The sequence below is a fragment of the Xenopus laevis genome, chromosome 1S, assembly GCF_017654675.1.
Source record: "Xenopus laevis strain J_2021 chromosome 1S, Xenopus_laevis_v10.1, whole genome shotgun sequence".
In the NCBI taxonomy this organism is placed as follows: Eukaryota; Metazoa; Chordata; class Amphibia; order Anura; family Pipidae; genus Xenopus; species Xenopus laevis.
In genome coordinates this window covers 199,856,195-199,875,319 of record NC_054372.1, presented here as the reverse complement: position 1 = coordinate 199,875,319, position 19,125 = coordinate 199,856,195, and the positions used below count along the sequence as shown (strand labels likewise).

Sequence of the window (19,125 nt, the reverse complement as noted above, 5' to 3'; positions counted from 1 at the left end):
TTTTCATTTATTGAATTGCTATGATTGTTACAATGTGGCCTTTAAATATCCAGCGAGGGAAACCCTGGAGGAAATGTGTGAGTTAAAATAAGTGGAATTTGGGTTCAGTCCCTCCATAGAAGCAGGAGGCAATATTTGCTGGTAGTGTTGGGGCTGCCATAGAGATTGCAGCAATATGACTCCCACCATGACTGATGGATCAGACTGTAGGACAAGTTCGTTGTGCTGCTCAGAATATTCAGCTCCGTCCCTACACCGTGGAACCATTACTGATAGTTATTCTCTCTTCATATCTAGCTAAAAGGAATACTTCCCCTTGAAATGAACTTAAGTATAATACAGGCATTCTGTAATGTTTTGCTCTGCAAACGTCTGGGATTTAAATTGTTATACGGTTGCTAGAGTCCCACTTACCCTAGCAACCAGGCACTGGTTTTAAACGACGGCAAGATGAATAAAAAGAATTGCAAGTATACCCCTCGGGCAACCAAATAACGTTTTAAAATTCAGACTGGAGGGAGGCAGAGCAGAAAGACGTAGCCCCTGAAAGAAAAAAAATGAGACCAATTGCAATTTGATTATGAAATTTACTGTGAAAGTCAGTTTTAAAGGAGAAGGAAACCCCCTGGGCGCAAAACCCCTCCCCTGTGTTGCTTCCCCTCCCTCCTCCCCCCTGGCCTACCTGTCCTGCTGGGCAAATGCCCCTAACTTGTTACTTACCCTTCTGCGCAGGTCCAGTCCACGGAGTTCACAGGCGCCATCTTCTCCCACGCGCGTCTTCTTCCTGCTTTGAACAGCGTTTTGGCGCATGCGCAGTAGGAGCATTTTGTCGGTACGGATCTACTGCGCATGTGCCAAAAGTCTCAAAGTTTTCCGATTTCACTTCGTGACTTTTGGCGCATGCGCAGTAGATCCGTACCGGTAAATGTTCCTACTGCGCATGCGCCAGAAGACGCCGGTCAAAGCAGGAAGACGACGTGCGTGGGAGAAGATGGCGACTGTGAACTCCGTGGACAGGACCTGCGCAGAGGGGTGAGTAACAAGTTAGGGGCATTTGCCCAGGGGGACAGGTAGGCCAGGAGGGAGGGGGGAGGGGTTTTGCGCCCAGGGGGTTTCCTTCTCCTTAAGGGCTGCTCTCTTTCCTAGGATCAGTTAGGGGGTGGGGTTTAGGATGAGATACACCAATCAGGCCTCACATTCAGGAACAAGCCCACGCCTACCCTGCAGTGTGTGACCCTGGGAAAGATACAGCTGAGGAGACTCAAGCTTTGTAGTTGGGATTTGTCTGCTCAATGGAAGATTCCTACTTGACCATGGGAAAGAGAGCAGCCCAATTACTACCCTGGTAAGTGATGGAAGACAGTATTTGCTTACTCAAGCCGATCTGCTTCCCCCACATAGAATTAATCTTAAAGGACAAGGAAAGTGTAAAATAGACTAAGGCTAGAAATACTGTATTTTGTATACTAAACATAAACATGAACTTACTGCACCACAAGCCTAATCAAACAAATGATTTATGCTTTCAAAGTTGGCCACTGGGAGTCACCATCTTGTAACTTTGTTATACATCTTGGCCTGACCCTGACCCTGCACATGCTCAGTGTGATCTGGGCTGCTTAGGGATCGTCATAAACAAAGCTGCTTGAGTTCTGCATGGCTGGGAAGTAAGGCGGGAGCTCCCCCTGCTGTTCATAAGTATGATTGTTTCCCTGCAGAGCAGTTAGGGACTGTCTGACAATTCCTATCCACAGCAGTAAATGAAGGGAGAATTTCACTGCATACAGTCAGGTTTCTTATAAAAACGGTACATATTTTTTAATTAAAGTATATTGGAGAAAGGTTTATTTTTCATTAAAGAATGTAAAAATGGGATTTTATTGTTTTGCCTTTCCTTGTCCTTTAAAGAGCATTTATTAGATGGGGTCAGTGACCCCCACTTGAAAGCTGCAAAGAATCGGAAGAAAAAGACAAATATCTATAAAAAATAAATAATGAAAACCAACTGAAAAGGTGCATAGAATTGGCCGTTCTATAACATAATAAAAGTTACCTTAAAGGGGAACCACTCCTTTAATAGAGAGCTGCTCCTGCTGTTGGTTTGATCCATTTATTTGGGCTCACGGCCCCTGCTGGTATTTACCAGGAGCCATTGGTTTATAAGTGATATTACAGGGCCCGCCAATCTTCCCCCCAGCAGGGGTCACATACTAACGACTGTGGGATTCCCTGTATTGTCTGTAGCTCTTTGTATTTGATTGTCCTCCCTGTAACTGATTACAGTTCCCATCACCCCCAGACAGCTGCTTGCTGAGCATGATGGGAGTTGTAGTTCTGAAACCACTGGAGGCAACTGGAACATGTTCTTAACTTTCTTTGGGTTGACAAACAGTATTATGGGAAAAGTGCCCTGATGCCTTTGAGACTGATCTCTCCCCCCGGCACCCACAAACCCCAACACCCCAGAAATAAACAACTTACACATTTGCTGCAATTTAGGAGTTTCATGACCAGATACAACTACGAGGCCGAGTGTTTTTATACAGGTCGTGCAACTCCGGGGTGACTTCTAATATCCTCATATTTTACAACTGGGGGTACTTTATTTATTATAATACACACGTCTCAGTGAGTCATGTGACACAAATGACATCACTACTCACCGTTTATAACTGATGACATCACTAGTCACCGTTTATAAGGATATTATTTACAGGATATTCTTGGCTTTTGTGTATTGTAAATAATCCCTTCTTATATCCCCAAGTTTGGCCATTGCCCCTACCCCTGGGGCAGCAGAAGAGTCGCCCCCTCCTGTCACTCAATAGACCAGTTCTTGTCTGTGCGGCTTTTATACAAACGTCTTATCACTGATCTCTCTCCCTCCTCTTCTCATCCAAATTCTCTTGTAACCAGGGACCCAATACAGACCCCCACCCCCTGCCTAAATCCTCCCCAGTATCAGTAAGACTGGAATTTTTTGTTAACAACTTTATTTTTCATAGTTAGTTTTGGTAGGAGGGGGGCGTGTCCTGAACTACTAGTTAGTTGTGTTCCAATGTGTAAAGCACTGCGGAGTGAGTTGTCTCAATAAAGTCACAGAATCTGCTCCCGGCCTCTGTGTGACTCTATTTACTATTACTGACCCTCCTGCACCATCTCTCCCTACTATACCTGCTATCCCACAGTCACACTCCCTTCCCAGAGACTATTATCCACTGTTACTATAGACACATCTCTCCCTACTATACCTGCTATCCCACAGCCACACTCCCTTCCCAGAGACTATTATCCACTGTTACTATAGACACCATCTCTCCCTACTATACCTGCTATCCCACAGTCACACTCCCTTCCCAGAGACTATTATCCACTGTTACTATAGGCACCATCTCTCCCTACTATACCTGCTATCCCACAGTCATACTCCCTTCCCAGAGACTATTATCCACTGTTACTATAGACACCATCTCTCCCTACTATACCTGCTATCCCACAGTCACACTCCCTTCCCAGAGACTATTATCCACTGTTACTATAGACCAGTGGTCCCCAACCAGTAGCTCGCGAGCAACATGTTGCTCTCCAACCCCTTGGATGTTGCTCTCAGGGTCCTTAAAGCAGGAGCTTATTTTTTTAATTCCAAGCTTGAAAGCAAGTTCTGGTTGCATAAAAACTAAGTATAGTGCCAAGTAGAGCCTCCTGTAGGCTACCAGTCCACATAGGGGCTACTAAATAGCCAATCACAGCCCTTATTTTGCACCCCAAGGGACTTTTTTATGCTTGTGTTGCTCCCCAACTCTTTTTACATTTGAATGTGGCTCACAGGTAAAAAACGTTGGGGACCCCTGCTATAGACACATCTCTCCCTACTATACCTGCTATCCCACAGTCACACTCCCTTCCCAGAGACTATTATCCACTGTTACTATAGGCACCATCTCTCCCTACTATACCTGCTATCCCACAGTCACACTCCCTTCCCAGAGACTATTATCCACTGTTACTATAGGCACCATCTCTCCCTACTATACCTGCTATCCCACAGTCACACTCCCTTCCCAGAGACTATTATCCACTGTTACTATAGGCACCATCTCTCCCTACTATACCTGCTATCCCACAGTCACACTCCCTTCCCAGAGACTATTATCCACTGTTACTATAGACACATCTCTCCCTACTATACCTGCTATCCCACAGTCACACTCCCTTCCCAGAGACTATTATCCACTGTTACTATAGGCACCATCTCTCCCTACTATACCTGCTATCCCACAGTCACACTCCCTTCCCAGAGACTATTATCCACTGTTACTATAGACACATCTCTCCCTACTATACCTGCTATCCCACAGTCACACTCCCTTCCCAGAGACTATTATCCACTGTTACTATAGGCACCATCTCTCCCTACTATACCTGCTATCCCACAGTCACACTCCCTCCCCAGAGACTATTATCCACTGTTACTATAGGCACCATCTCTCCTTACTATACCTGCTATCCCACAGTCACACTCCCTTCCTAGAGACTATTATCCACTGTTACTATAGGAACCATCTCTCCCTACTATACCTGCTATCCCACAGTCACACTCCCTTCCCAGAGACTATTATCCACTGTTACTATAGGCACCATCTCTCCCTACTATACCTGCTATCCCACAGTCACACTCCCTTCCCAGAGACTATTATCCACTGTTACTATAGGCACCATCTCTCCCTACTATACCTGCTATCCCACAGTCACACTCCCTTCCCAGAGACTATTATCCCACTGTTACTATAGACACATCTCTCCCTACTATACCTGCTATCCCACAGTCACACTCCCTTCCCAGAGACTATTATCCACTGTTACTATAGGCACCATCTCTCCCTACTATACCTGCTATCCCACAGTCACACTCCCTTCCCAGAGACTATTATCCACTGTTACTATAGACACCATCTCTCCCTACTATACCTGCTATCCTACAGTCACACTCCCTTCCCAGAGACTATTATCCACTGTTACTATAGACACCATCTCTCCCTACTATACCTGCTATCCCACAGTCACACTCCCTTCCCAGAGACTATTATCCCACTGTTACTATAGGCACCATCTCTCCCTACTATACCTGCTATCCCACAGTCACACTCCCTTCCCAGAGACTATTATCCACTGTTACTATAGGCACCATCTCTCCCTACTATACCTGCTATCCCACAGTCACACTCCCTTCCCAGAGACTATTATCCACTGTTACTATAGACACCATCTCTCCCTACTATACCTGCTATCCTACAGTCACACTCCCTTCCCAGAGACTATTATCCACTGTTACTATAGACACCATCTCTCCCTACTATACCTGCTATCCCACAGTCACACTCCCTTCCCAGAGACTATTATCCACTGTTACTATAGACACCATCTCTCCCTACTATACCTACTATCCCACAGTCACACTCCCTTCCCAGAGACTATTATCCACTGTTACTATAGACACCATCTCTCCCTACTATACCTGCTATCCCACAGTCACACTCCCTTCCCAGAGACTATTATCCACTGTTACTATAGACACCATCTCTCCCTACTATACCTACTATCCCACAGTCACACTCCCTTCCCAGAGACTATTATCCACTGTTACTATAGGCACCATCTCTCCCTACTATACCTGCTATCCCACAGTCACACTCCCTTCCCAGAGACTATTATCCCACTGTTACTATAGACACATCTCTCCCTACTATACCTGCTATCCCACAGTCACACTCCCTTCCCAGAGACTATTATCCACTGTTACTATAGGCACCATCTCTCCCTACTATACCTGCTATCCCACAGTCACACTCCCTTCCCAGAGACTATTATCCACTGTTACTATAGACACCATCTCTCCCTACTATACCTGCTATCCTACAGTCACACTCCCTTCCCAGAGACTATTATCCACTGTTACTATAGACACCATCTCTCCCTACTATACCTGCTATCCCACAGTCACACTCCCTTCCCAGAGACTATTATCCCACTGTTACTATAGGCACCATCTCTCCCTACTATACCTGCTATCCCACAGTCACACTCCCTTCCCAGAGACTATTATCCACTGTTACTATAGGCACCATCTCTCCCTACTATACCTGCTATCCCACAGTCACACTCCCTTCCCAGAGACTATTATCCACTGTTACTATAGACACCATCTCTCCCTACTATACCTGCTATCCTACAGTCACACTCCCTTCCCAGAGACTATTATCCCACTGTTACTATAGGCACCATCTCTCCCTACTATACCTGCTATCCCACAGTCACACTCCCTTCCCAGAGACTATTATCCACTGTTACTATAGGCACCATCTCTCCCTACTATACCTGCTATCCCACAGTCACACTCCCTTCCCAGAGACTATTATCCACTGTTACTATAGACACCATCTCTCCCTACTATACCTGCTATCCTACAGTCACACTCCCTTCCCAGAGACTATTATCCACTGTTACTATAGACACCATCTCTCCCTACTATACCTGCTATCCCACAGTCACACTCCCTTCCCAGAGACTATTATCCACTGTTACTATAGACACCATCTCTCCCTACTATACCTACTATCCCACAGTCACACTCCCTTCCCAGAGACTATTATCCCACTGTTACTATAGGCACCATCTCTCCCTACTATACCTGCTATCCCACAGTCACACTCCCTTCCCAGAGACTATTATCCACTGTTACTATAGACACCATCTCTCCCTACTATACCTGCTATCCCACAGTCACACTCCCTTCCCAGAGACTATTATCCACTGTTACTATAGACACCATCTCTCCCTACTATACCTGCTATCCCACAGTCACACTCCCCAGAGACTATCAGGTATAAAAGATCTGCCCCCATTAAGATACATTACAAAGTGTTTGGCTACATTGGGCCATACAGTGAATCTGTGGTACTAGGAGTCATAGTTACACATGGAAGTAGTTATCTGGTTTAATATATTTTGCTGGAATGTGAAGTTGTCAGGCTCAGAATGTTTAATGTCTGGTCCCAGGTTTATAGTGACAATACATTTAGATGAGAATCAGTGAAGTCAGAAATTCCCTGTTATTGTTAGTGAAACTCACAGACCAGGAATGATAGAGGCTGGGAGGGATATAATTGTGAATTCTCCAGTTGGCTCCTCAGTTACAATAGACAAGGAGTAGCAGCTGTAGAAAGTGAAGGAATCAGACAAATAACAGTTTAGAAGTGAATAGTTCAATGTTGTTACAAAGATGTACTGACCATCCAACATTGGAGACTTTTCAATGAGAAGGAGGAGAGAAGTGAAACAGATGAACTGCTTGAGATTAATATTCATTCAGACTGAGGGGCCCAGGAGATGGTCCCTAATACAAATACAATTTCATTAAATATTGGTAAAACAACTCAATCTCTAGACATTTTGGTGGCCACTAGATTTTTGCTCCAAAAGTGTCTGAAATTGAAGTCAGTGTAAGATGTGAGAGTGAGGGGAGACTGGGGGTACAGAGGCCAAAATCTGCTCACTCCCCACTTCTACTTTATGGGCCTTTGGCTGCTTTGTACTTGTGTGTCCCAGTGCATGCTGGGTAATGTAGTCTCACATCCTACTGGTCAGTCAGCAAATGGATAGACACAAAGGACATTACCCAACATGCACTGGGGGACACAAAGTAGAAAGAAACCATGAAGTTACCCTAATGTGTTGTATCTGGGCTCCTCTGTACTTACACCACCCGCCTGGACTATGAGAAGCCAATTAGTGTGACTAACCTGCTGCACATAATGACTAGACTGGACTCAGGGATCAGCTGGATGTTGTTGAACTATAAGTCACTGACACAACACGGGCAGGTAACGAGAGAACAGTCACTTTTACTAAAAGATTCAGGCGCCGAACTAATATCACTACTACAGTTCTGGCCAATCAGGCACAACTACCCCTCATAACTCTAGTGACGTAGCATGTGCCCCTCCCACTGAATGCCCCGCCCTCTGCAGGAACAGTAAGAGTCTGCACATGCGCAGTATGGTCACCGCAGCTCCAGTATCTACAGCCAGCGACAAGTATATCTGTGTATATGGTCTAAGACTTATTGCTACAGCGCCACATACTAGTTACACGGGCCGAGGTGACGCACTCACACACAATAATACACAGCATTGCATCAAGCACAGGAACACATTGCCGGCGCATAACAACGTCATTTACACCACGCCTACTCACAGACGTCACGAGACTCCAACCAATACAGAAGTGCCCTCCCACTGACATTATGTTTCTCCTGCCAATCCAAAGACAATTCTGCCGTGACGTAATCAAACAGCGCCTGGGAAGGAAGAGACAGTCAGAATGTTCCGAGTGGTCAGTCAGGCTGGGCGGGTTTTGCTGAGGGTAAGTGACCCCACAATATATACACAGTGGTACAGTCCTCTACTCCCTGTCACTAATCTGTGTATGTCTCTGTTTATATCCCCAGGGCTCCCAGCTACAGCCCCTCACTCTCTGTAATACACAGGCCCAGCGATATGTCTCCTCCGGCCTCCCCATCAACACTGTCATTCTCTTTGTGCCTCAGCAGGAGGCCTGGGTAGTGGAACGGATGGGACGTTTCCATCGGATATTGGAGCCTGTGAGTATCTGTCCCTCTACTAATCCCCTCTCTCTGTATCTACTAACCCCTCCCCCCTCTCTCTTTCTACCTACATCTACACACCTACATCTGTGGGACTGCAGCCACACTACAACCCCAACATCTCCCCCTAACTGACCTTCAGACTGGGCCCCCTTAGATCATAACAAGGTTACAGATATATAGAAACATTGGGGTAACAGTCACCCTGCTATAGTTCCAGGGGTACCCAGGGCACAAATAAGCACTCACCTCAAATCTCCCCCTAACTGACCTTCAGACTGGACCCCCTTAGCTCATAACAAGGTTACAGATATATAGAAACATTGGGGTGTCACCCTGCTATAGTTCCAGGGGTACCCAGGGCACAAATAATCACTCACCCCAAATCTCCCCCTAACTGACCTTCAGACTGGGCCCCCTTAGCTCATAACAAGGTTACAGATATATAGAAACATTGGGGTAACAATCATCCTGCTATAATTCCAGGGGTACCCAGGGCACAAATAAACACTCACCCAAAATCTCCCCCTAACTGACCTTCAGACTGGGCCCCTTAGCTCATAACAAGGTTACAGATATATAGAAACATTGGGGTGTCACCCTACTATAGTTCCAGGGGTACCAGGGTACAAATAAGCACTCACCCCAAATCTCCCCCTAACTGACCTTCAGACTGGGCCCCCTTAGCTCATAACAAGGTTACAGATATATAGAAACATTGGGGTGCCAGTCACCCTGCTATAGTTCCAGGGGTACCCAGGGCACAAATAAGCACTCACCCCAAATCTCCCCCTAACTGACCTTCAGACTGGGCCCCCTTAGCTCATAACAAGGTTACAGATATATAGAAACATTGGGGTGTCACCCTGCTATAGTTCCAGGGGTACCCAGGGCACAAATAAACACTCACCCCAAATCTCCCCCTAACTGACCTTCAGACTGGGCCCCCTTAGCTCATAACAAGGTTACAGATATATAGAAACATTGGGGTGTCACCCTGCTATAGTTCCAGGGGTATCCAGGGCACAAATAAGCACTCACCCCAAATCTCCCCCTAACTGACCTTCAGACTGGGCCCCCTTAGCTCATAACAAGGTTACAGATATATAGAAACATTGGGGTGTCACCCTGCTATAGTTCCAGGGGTATCCAGGGCACAAATAAGCACTCACCCCAAATCTCCCCCTAACTGACCTTCAGACTGGGCCCCCTTAGCTCATAACAAGGTTACAGATATATAGAAACATTGGGGTGTCACCCTGCTATAGTTCCAGGGGTATCCAGGGCACAAATAAGCACTCACCCCAAATCTCCCCCTAACTGACCTTCAGACTGGGCCCCCTTAGCTCATAACAAGGTTACAGATATATAGAAACATTGGGGTAACTAAGAGCTGTGTAGAGACAAATCTGTGATGTTTATAGTTGTGGGAATAAATAAAGGGGAAGCAAAGCCTCAATGTACAAGTCGTGCTCAGTTCAGATGTATGAGAGTGTCCGGTGCACAAACAGATAATGTTACTTGGAATGGAATATTACTGAATAGAAATAGAAGCCAGTGCTTTATATGGGGCAATTGTGTTTGTTTGTCCCATTGACTGGAAACACTGATGTAAGTACTCATTTTGTTGTGGTCAACTGGTAAGTTGTAAGTTATTGTTATTAATGTGCATAATCGGGTGTGTGTGGGCAATGGGGGATGTATGTGTCCCCTCAGCTGAAATTACCCAGTGTTCCATTGGTGTAAAATCTTTCTATGAGTCATTTCCACCCTGAGCTGTTATTGAACTCATGACATTTCTCCCTTTCAGGGCCTGAACGTGCTCATCCCAGTCCTGGATCGAATCCGATATGTTCAGAGTCTGAAAGAAATCGTCATCAATGTTCCTGAGCAGTCGGCAGTTTCACTCGGTGAGGGGAGACGGGATCCAATCACAGAACTTCCACACTATGAAGCTCACACATCTCAGTAGAAGATTAAAGGGGTTGTTCACCTTTAAATGAACTGTTAGTATGATGTATAGAGTGATATTCTGAGACAATTTGCAATTGGTTTTCATTTTTTATTATTTGTTGTTTTTGAGTTATTTAGCTTTTTAATCAGCAGTTCTCCAGTTTGTTTCAGCCAACTTGTTGTTAGGGTCCAAATTCCCCTAGCAACCATGCATTGATTTGAATAAGAGACTGGAATATGAATAGGAGAGGCCTGAATAAAAGATGAGGAATAAAAAGTAACAATAAATGTCTAGCCTTACAGAGCATTTGTTTTTTAAGGTGGGGTCAGTGACCCCTGTTTGAAAGCTGAAAAGAGTCAGGAGGGGAAGGCAAATCTTTAAAAAAAAAAAAACTATAAAAAAATAAATAATGAAAACAATTGAAAAGAATTGCCCATTCTATAACATGCAAAGAGTTTACTTTAGGGCGAACCACCCCTTTAAAAAAAAGGGGGAAGGGTTAATATAATTTTCTATTATAATATTTTTTATATAATATGTGATTTATGGGGAAATACATATGGGTCAATTTTTAATACATATATTTCTCATAACTGAAGCTGCTGTAGCTCTCGGGCCACGTATATTTGCCCACGGGCAGTTTTCATTTTAGCTGGTGGGAAGGAAACAAGATTTATTGTGATAAAACTCCCCCCGTGTGCCGTTGCCCTGAGGGTCTCTCTGTGTCCCCCCCCGAACAAATGTTACTAGTGTTAACCTTTACAGTGTACAGTTGTATGACACTTGCCCTTTAAGAACGTCTCATGTTTAGTCTCTTCATAAATTAGCAAATATTTTAGGAGTTATTGTGTCTGTTTGTTGTGCAGATAATGTCACCCTGCAGATTGATGGAGTTCTCTACCTCCGGATCCTGGACCCGTACAAGGTACCCGCTCCCTTGCTTTCTATTCTGTAACCTGGCGACATTTTGCAGTTGGTCAGTAAGTAGAGCTATAAGAATCAATAGCAGACGCTGCTCAGTGTTTGTGTCGGTTATTTTCATTTATAAGAATGGGAGGGTTTAGTTTGCCTTTCATTACAGATCTCAAAGTATTCCTGCACACTCAGGGGCACATTTATCAAGGTTCGAATTGAAAATGCGAATTTGAGAATTATCAAATTCAACTAGTGAGATAAATTCGATTCAAGTTTTAAAAAAAAAAAAAAAAATGAATTTGAGTTTCGAGATTTATCATACTTTGGCCCTTTAATTTGAGTATTCACTGCCGAATTGCTTGTTTGTCAATGGGAGTCGTCCAGGGAGTTGTTTGCAGCCTTTCCATTCAAATTGTTTTCAGAGAATAAACTCAAATAGAGATTTATAATATAAATACGATTTATTATCATTCGATTTGAGTTTTTGGGTTGATTCTATTCACCTGACTTTTAAATATTAGATTTTTTTTTTTTTTTGATAAATTTCGAGTTCATGGGAGTTTATGGGAGTTTTAGAAAACTCTCATGAATTCGAAATTGGGCCGTTGATAAATGTGCCTGTTAGAGTGATGAGAATTACTAACAGTGGGAAACTCTTTCTATCCTCAGGCAAGTTACGGGGTGGAAGACCCAGAATACGCCGTCACCCAGTTGGCACAAACCACCATGCGCTCGGAGTTGGGCAAGTTGACTCTGGACAAGGTCTTCAGGGTGAGGTTTTATTCATTTCTATTCAGATAATGGGGTTTTGGGGTCTGTCTGTAGAGGAAGGATTCATTCCCATTATATATATATCTATATCTATATCTCTATCTATCTATCTATCTATCTATCTATCTATCTATCTATTGAATAAAGTACCCCCTCTTGTAAATTATAAGGATATTATAAGTCACAGAGGAGTTTCATGACCGTATATAAGTACAAGGCCGAAGGCATGGAATACTCAAGTTTTAGTGAGTCGTGACAGAAATGACATCAGAACTCACCGTTTATAACTGATGACATCAGAACTCGCCATTTATAAGGATATAATTTACAAGATATTCATGGGTTTTGTGTATTATAACATTATAATCACCTGCCTTTATCCAGGAGAGAGAATCGCTCAACACCAACATTGTGGACGCAATAAACCAGGCGTCGGACTACTGGGGCATCAAGTGCTTGAGATACGAGATCAAGGACATTCACGTGCCCCCCATAGTGAAGGAAGCCATGCAGATGCAGGTGGGTCCGGCCAGAACTGCTCATTCTTACAATAATCGCAATCTGCAGACTATGAGACAAGAAAGGAAAAGCTGATAAATGTGGTCTAACCAGGGATTCCATGGCTAATAGAGAGCACTCCACTCAACTACGTGCTTAAAGGGGAACTTAAAGAGGATGTAAAGTGTAAAATAGAATAAGGCTAGAAATGCTGTATTTTGTATACTAAACATAAACATGAACTTACTGCACCACAAGCCTAATCAAACAAATGATTTATGCTTTCAAAGTTGGCCACTGGGGGCTGTCATCTTGTAACTTTGTTATACATCTTGGCCTGACCCTGACCCTGCACATGCTCAGTGTGGTCTGGGCTGCTTAGGGATCATCATAAACAAAGCTGCTTGAGTTCTGCATGGCTGGGAAGTAAGGCGGGGGCTCCCCCTGCTGTACATAAGTATGATTGTTTCCCTGCAGAGCAGTTAGGGACCGTCTGACAATTCCTATCCACAGCAGTAAATGAAGGGAGAATTTCACTGCATACAGTCAGGGTTCTTATAAAAACTGTACACATTTTATAATTAAAGTATAATGGAGAAAGGTTTATTTTTCATTAAAGAATGTAAAAATGGGATTTTATTGTTTTGCCTTTCCTTGTCCTTTAAAGGGGAACTTAAAGAGGATGTAAAGTGTAAAATAGAATGAGGCAAGAAATGCTGTATTTTGTATACTAAACATAAACATGAACTTACTGCACCACAAGTTTAATCAAACAAATAATTTATGCTTTCAAAGTTGGCCACTGGGAGTCACCATCTTGTAACTTTGTAATACATCTTTGCAAGACTAAGACTGTGCACATGCTCAGTGTGGTCTGGGCTGCTTAGGGATCGTCACAAACAAAGCTGCTTGAGTTCTGCATGGCTGGGAAGTAAGGCGGGGGCTCCCCCTGCTGTACATAAGTATGATTGTTTCCCTGCAGAGCAGTTAGGGACCGTCTGACAATTCCTATCCACAGCAGTAAATGAAGGGAGAATTTCACTGCATACATCATCATCATCATCATCATTTATTTATATAGCGCTGTCAAGATACGCAGTGCTTTACTGCAGTTATAGCAAACAGGGAATAAATGGTGGATAACAGACAAGGATTACAGAGTACAATAGGGTTTACAAACTAAAAGGTTAGGGTACAATTGAGACATTAGGATTATATAAACACTTTGTCATTTTTGATACAGCAATGATTAATTAAGGTACATCGAATAGGCCTCTTTATACAGATGGGTCTTTAAGGAGCGCTTGAAAGTTTGGAAAGAAGGAGAAAGTCTGAGAGCTTGTGGCAGAGAGTTCCAGAGAAAAGCAGAAGCCTGAGAGAGTCTTGTAGATGAGAATGGGCAGAAGTGACCAGAGGAGAAGTGAGGGAAGATCAGAAGCAGAGTGAAGGTTTCGTGAAGGAGAGTATTTGGAGATTAGAGATGAAATATACGGAGGGGTTTCATTATTAAGGGCCTTGAATGTGAGTGTAAGTAATTTGAATTTGATTCTAGAGGAGATTGGGAGCCAGTGAAGGGACATACATATGGGAGCAGCTGATGTTGAGCGGTGAGATAGATGAATGAGTCTAGCGGCCGCGTTTAGAACAGATTGGAGTTGTGAAAGGTGACTTGTTGGAATACCTGTGAGGAGTAAGTTGCAGTAATCAAGGCGGGAGATGATGAGAGACTGAATCAGTGTTTTAGTTGATTCTGAACTGAGATAGGGTCGTATTCGAGCAATGTTGCGCAGTTGAATACGGCAATATTTTGCAAGTGTTTGAATGTGTGGTGAAAAAGACAGATGAGAGTCTAAGATAACTCCTAGGCAGCCTGTGTGGTGGAATGAAAGGTGGTGTTGTTTACGGTGAGTGATATCTGAGGGACAGGGGAAGATCTTGGAGGAAATATAATGAGTTCTGTCAGGTTTCTTATAAAAACGGTACATATTTTTTAATTAAAGTATATTGGAAATAGGTTTCTTTTTCATTAAAGAAAGTAAAAATGGGATTTTGTTGTTTTGCCTTTACCTCCCCTTTAAATATAAGCTTCCTCATACTGAAATAAGGAACTTTCTAAATACAATCAGTTACAGTAGAAGCCCCATTTTACATCCTCTGATTTTAAGTTTCCCCTCATTTTACATTGTTGTTTTGTGGTCCTATCTATATATTATGCATTATACATTTCCCTGATTTTACATCTTCTTGGATTTTACATCATTTTTTTCTGGTCCCATGAAAATAGTAAAATGGGGGTTCTACTGTAAAAATTCTGCATCATTTCTGAAATAATCAAGTTTATCTTCACTATTCCTCTCTCAGCATCTGTTTCTCTTCATTCTCTCTTCATGCAGCAGTTGGGTGTCAGATATTCACTGACAGTTAGATCCAATATATCTTTCCTAGCAGATGAATTAAGGTGGCCATACACGGGCCGATAAAAGCTGCCGACAGACCGTGTCGGCAGCTTATGGGGCCCCCCGACGGGCTTCACCGATCGAGATCTGGCCGAAAGTCGGCCAGATCTTGATCGGATGGGACAAAAAATCCCGTCGGATCGCGGCCGCATCTATTCGTTGATGCGGTCCCGCGATCTGATCGCCCATTGCAATTCGTTGGGGCCTAGGGCCCACGATCGGATCAGCCCGATATTGCCCACCTCAAGGTGGGCATATCGGGGAGAGATCCGCTCGTCAAAATAACTGCCTTTTGCACAAATTCTGCATGTAGAGAGACATGATGTCTGGTGAGTTTAATAGAGTGAGCTCTAATACATCTGCTAGGAAAGGAGCCCCCTATAAGATATATTGGATCTAACTGTCAGTGATTATCTGACACCCAACTGCTGCATGAAGAGAGAATGAAGAGAAACAGATGCTGAGAGAGGAATAGTGAAGATCAACTTGATTATTTCAGAAATAATGCAGAATTTTTAATTGATTATATTTAGAAGGTTTCTTATTTCAGTGTGATGAAGCGTATATTATATGTTCAGGATAGTTCCCCTTTAATGAATAAATAAGTGAAGGAATGTCTGTCAGGTGATCGGTGGCAATTACTTTGGCTATTACTACAGGTGGAGGCTGAGAGGAGGAAGAGGGCGATGGTGCTGGAGTCTGAAGGGACCAGAGAGTCGGCAATAAATGTGGCAGAGGGACAGAAACAATCCCAAATTCTGGCCTCTGAGGCTGAGCGAGTGGAGCGAATAAATAAAGCTGCAGGTAAGTGGCCCCTTGTTACTCTCAGGGGAAAGGGAAGTATGAGACAAGTACAGTTTTTGGCTTTCCCTGTGGTGCTCTGTGGGGTCTGAGCCCAGTGTCTCCCCATGTTCTCAATTACAATAAACCCTAATCTGAATATCAGGGTCAACTCATCAGAAGTAGCAGCCATATTAATATGGTCATTGTTTTATTGACTTGGTCTATTTCTCCCTATTAGGGGAAGCCAATGCCATTCTGGCTAAAGCAAAGGCTCGTGGAGAAGCCATAAAGATGTTGGCACAGGCACTGACACAGCAGGTAACACTGGGGAACTGGAGGGGTGACATGATCGTTACTCTATAATTAATCTTTAACTAGGGATGCACCGAATCCACTATTTTGGATTCGGCCGAATCCTTTGCAAAAGATTCGGCCGAATCCTAATTTGTATATGCAAATTAGGAATGAGAAGGGGAAACCCATTTTTACTTCCTTGTTTTGTCACAAAAAGTCACACGATTTCCCTCCCTGAAAATAGGGTTCGAATTCGGTTTGGCCGGAAAGAAGGATTCGGCCGAATCCGAATCCCGCTGAAAAAGGTCGAATCCCGAACCGAATCCTGAATTCGGTGCATCCCTATCTTTAACCAATTGCCAGTGCTGAATCTAAGGGGGGTCCTAGGCAAGACCGCATTTCCTTCCCCGCCATAGTCAGGTGTGGGTTGAGGGGGACGAGTAGGAGTGGTGATACCCCACTAATCCTCATGACTGCATTATGATGAGGGACGTGCCATTGCACACTACGAGCCTCTTCTGCCTATTACTGGCCCTGCCTGAGGGACTAAAGATTTCTCTTTTAGGGTCAGGGCACACGGGCAGATTTGGGGAGATTAGTCACCCAGCAACAAATCTTATTTTGGGGTGACTAATCTCCCCAAACTGCCTTCCCGCCAGCGGGATGGCACAATTTGTTTTCCGAAGTCGCCCGAAGTTTCCTCGTGAGGCAGCTTCGGGCAACGAATGCTGCGAGTTCCATCCCACTGGCGATTTACATTTCAGCCGGTGGGAAGGCAAGGTAGGCAGTTTGGGGAGATTAGTCGCCCGAAGTAAGATTTGTTGCTGGGTGACTAATCTCCCCGAATCTGCCTGTGTGCCCTGACCCTAAAAGTATGTACAACCTGAGGGGAGGGGCAGCAGTTACCATGGAAACGCTGTTTACCTAACCTAACGTTTTTTCAGCACATTTGACTCCAGTTACTGTATAAAAGTTTTAAGGGTGGTTCACCTTTAAGGTAAATTTTATCATGTTATAGAATGGCCAGTTTTAAGCAACTTTTCAATTAGCCTTCATTATTTATTTGTTCTAGTTTTCTAAATATTTGTCTTTTTCTTCTGACTCTGTCCTGCTTTCAGGATGAAACCCAAAAAGCTACAAATGTATTGTTATGGCTACTTTTTATTACTCCTCTTTCTATTCAGAGCTTCTCCTATTAATGTTCCAGTCCCTTATTCGAGTTAATGTATGGTTGCTAGGGTAATTAGGACCATAGCAACCAGATTACTGATATTGAAAACTGGAGAGCTGCTGACTAATAAGCCAAATAAGCCAAAAAACACAAATAATAATAAAAAATGAAAACCAATTGCAAATTGTCTCAGAATATCTCTACATCATACTTAGTTACTTTAAACATGGACAACCCCTTTAATATAAGGATTATTCACTGACCTCTCAGCAGATGTTCTGCCCAAGGGTGACCCCAATCCCAGTTCTCACACTGTTCTCTCTCTCCCTAGAATGGCAATGCGGCCGCGTCCCTCACTGTGGCTGAACAATACGTGTCGGCCTTCTCTAATCTCGCTAAGGAATCCAACACCATTCTACTTCCATCCAACACTGGAGACATAACTAGTATGGTGGCCCAGGTAAGATCTGCCCATGATTGGCCTTCAGCCCATAGAGCAGCTTCCCAGGAGACGAGTCCATCTAATGCTTTTGTTCTCTCTCTCTCTCTCAGGCAATGGGAATATATGGAAAACTGACCCAGCAGTAACGGCAGAGCAGCCTGACAGAGTGACGGCACAATGGGCAGTGAGAGCCGAATTAGCCGTGCGATTGTACCACACGACCACCAGCCTGGACTCTTACCTCTCTCTAAAAATGTCTGACTCGCTGATTATTTTTATATTGAGATTTCAGTTATGTAATATATTATCAGTGGGATCTCCTTGTCTTGTGCTCTTCTTCCTCTCGTGAGTAGAAAAGTAACGGCCGGGACAGAGCAGTGAAAAGACGGATCTTTCACATCAATCAAATCAATAACTGTGAGACTGCAGCATAAACACTGGGTCACAGGAATGACTGTGAATTCTTCAGCTAATTCCTTCCCCCATATTCCCCGTGTATATAGACTCTTACACACTCACTAGTCCCTCGCTATTACCCCTATATACCCTCGCTATTACCCCTATATACCCTCTCGATTACCCCTATATACCCTCGCCATTACCTCTCTATTACCCCTATATACCCTCGCTATTACCTCTCTATTACCCCTATATACCCTCGCTATTACCTCTCTATTACCCCTATATACCCTCGCTATTACCTCTCTATTACCCCTATATACCCTCGCTATACCCTCAAAATGTTCCCTCACAGACCTGCTTAGTACAGAGGAATATCTAAGCTGCTGGACGGGTATTACACTGGCCTGGCCATTTGCCCAGTAAAAATAGATGTTTGATGTCAGTGTTACAAGGGAAGAGAAATAATATTGGATGTCTGGTATTTATTTTTAAGAAAAGTCGGCACCTTAATTGTACAGACACGTGAGCTCACAGATTTGCCTGCCTGACCCAGGAACCCCCGTCACAGTTATGGCCGTGCCCAAGAACTATCAGCTGTGGCCGAGATGTAACCAATATATAAAGGAATCTATTATCTGTATTGCTCAGGACCAGGGGTTTTCTAGATAAGGGATCTTTCTGTCAATTGCCTTGTCTGCTAAAAAAAAAAATGTACATGAAATAAACCCAATAGGATTATTTTGCCCCCAATATGGATTCGTGCAGTTTAGTTGGGAT

At 43.8% G+C, this 19,125-nt stretch overlaps 1 protein-coding gene across 1 annotated transcript; it reads left to right on the top strand.

Annotated features, from left to right (window-relative positions):
- The first annotated feature begins 8,285 nt into the window (after positions 1-8,285).
- stoml2.S (stomatin like 2 S homeolog) lies at positions 8,286-18,262 on the top strand. The gene is made up of 10 exons (XM_041580691.1): positions 8,286-8,421; positions 8,507-8,659; positions 10,473-10,572; positions 11,483-11,541; positions 12,201-12,302; positions 12,687-12,821; positions 15,916-16,060; positions 16,278-16,357; positions 17,836-17,964; positions 18,057-18,262. Exons 1-10 carry the CDS (start codon positions 8,380-8,382, stop codon positions 18,090-18,092), a joined length of 981 nt encoding a protein of 326 aa, XP_041436625.1. The 5' UTR covers positions 8,286-8,379; the 3' UTR covers positions 18,093-18,262.
- The last annotated feature ends 863 nt before the right edge of the window (positions 18,263-19,125 follow it).

Bases quoted from the DNA above. Each gene is read 5' to 3' on its own strand.
- stoml2.S (XM_041580691.1), top strand. From the start codon at position 8,380: ATGTTCCGAGTGGTCAGTCAGGCTGGGCGGGTTTTGCTGAGG. The intron at 11,542-12,200 runs GTACCCGCTCCC...TTCTATCCTCAG, and splicing joins GGATCCTGGACCCGTACAAG to GCAAGTTACGGGGTGGAAGA. The intron at 16,358-17,835 runs GTAACACTGGGG...CTCTCTCCCTAG, and splicing joins CACAGGCACTGACACAGCAG to AATGGCAATGCGGCCGCGTC.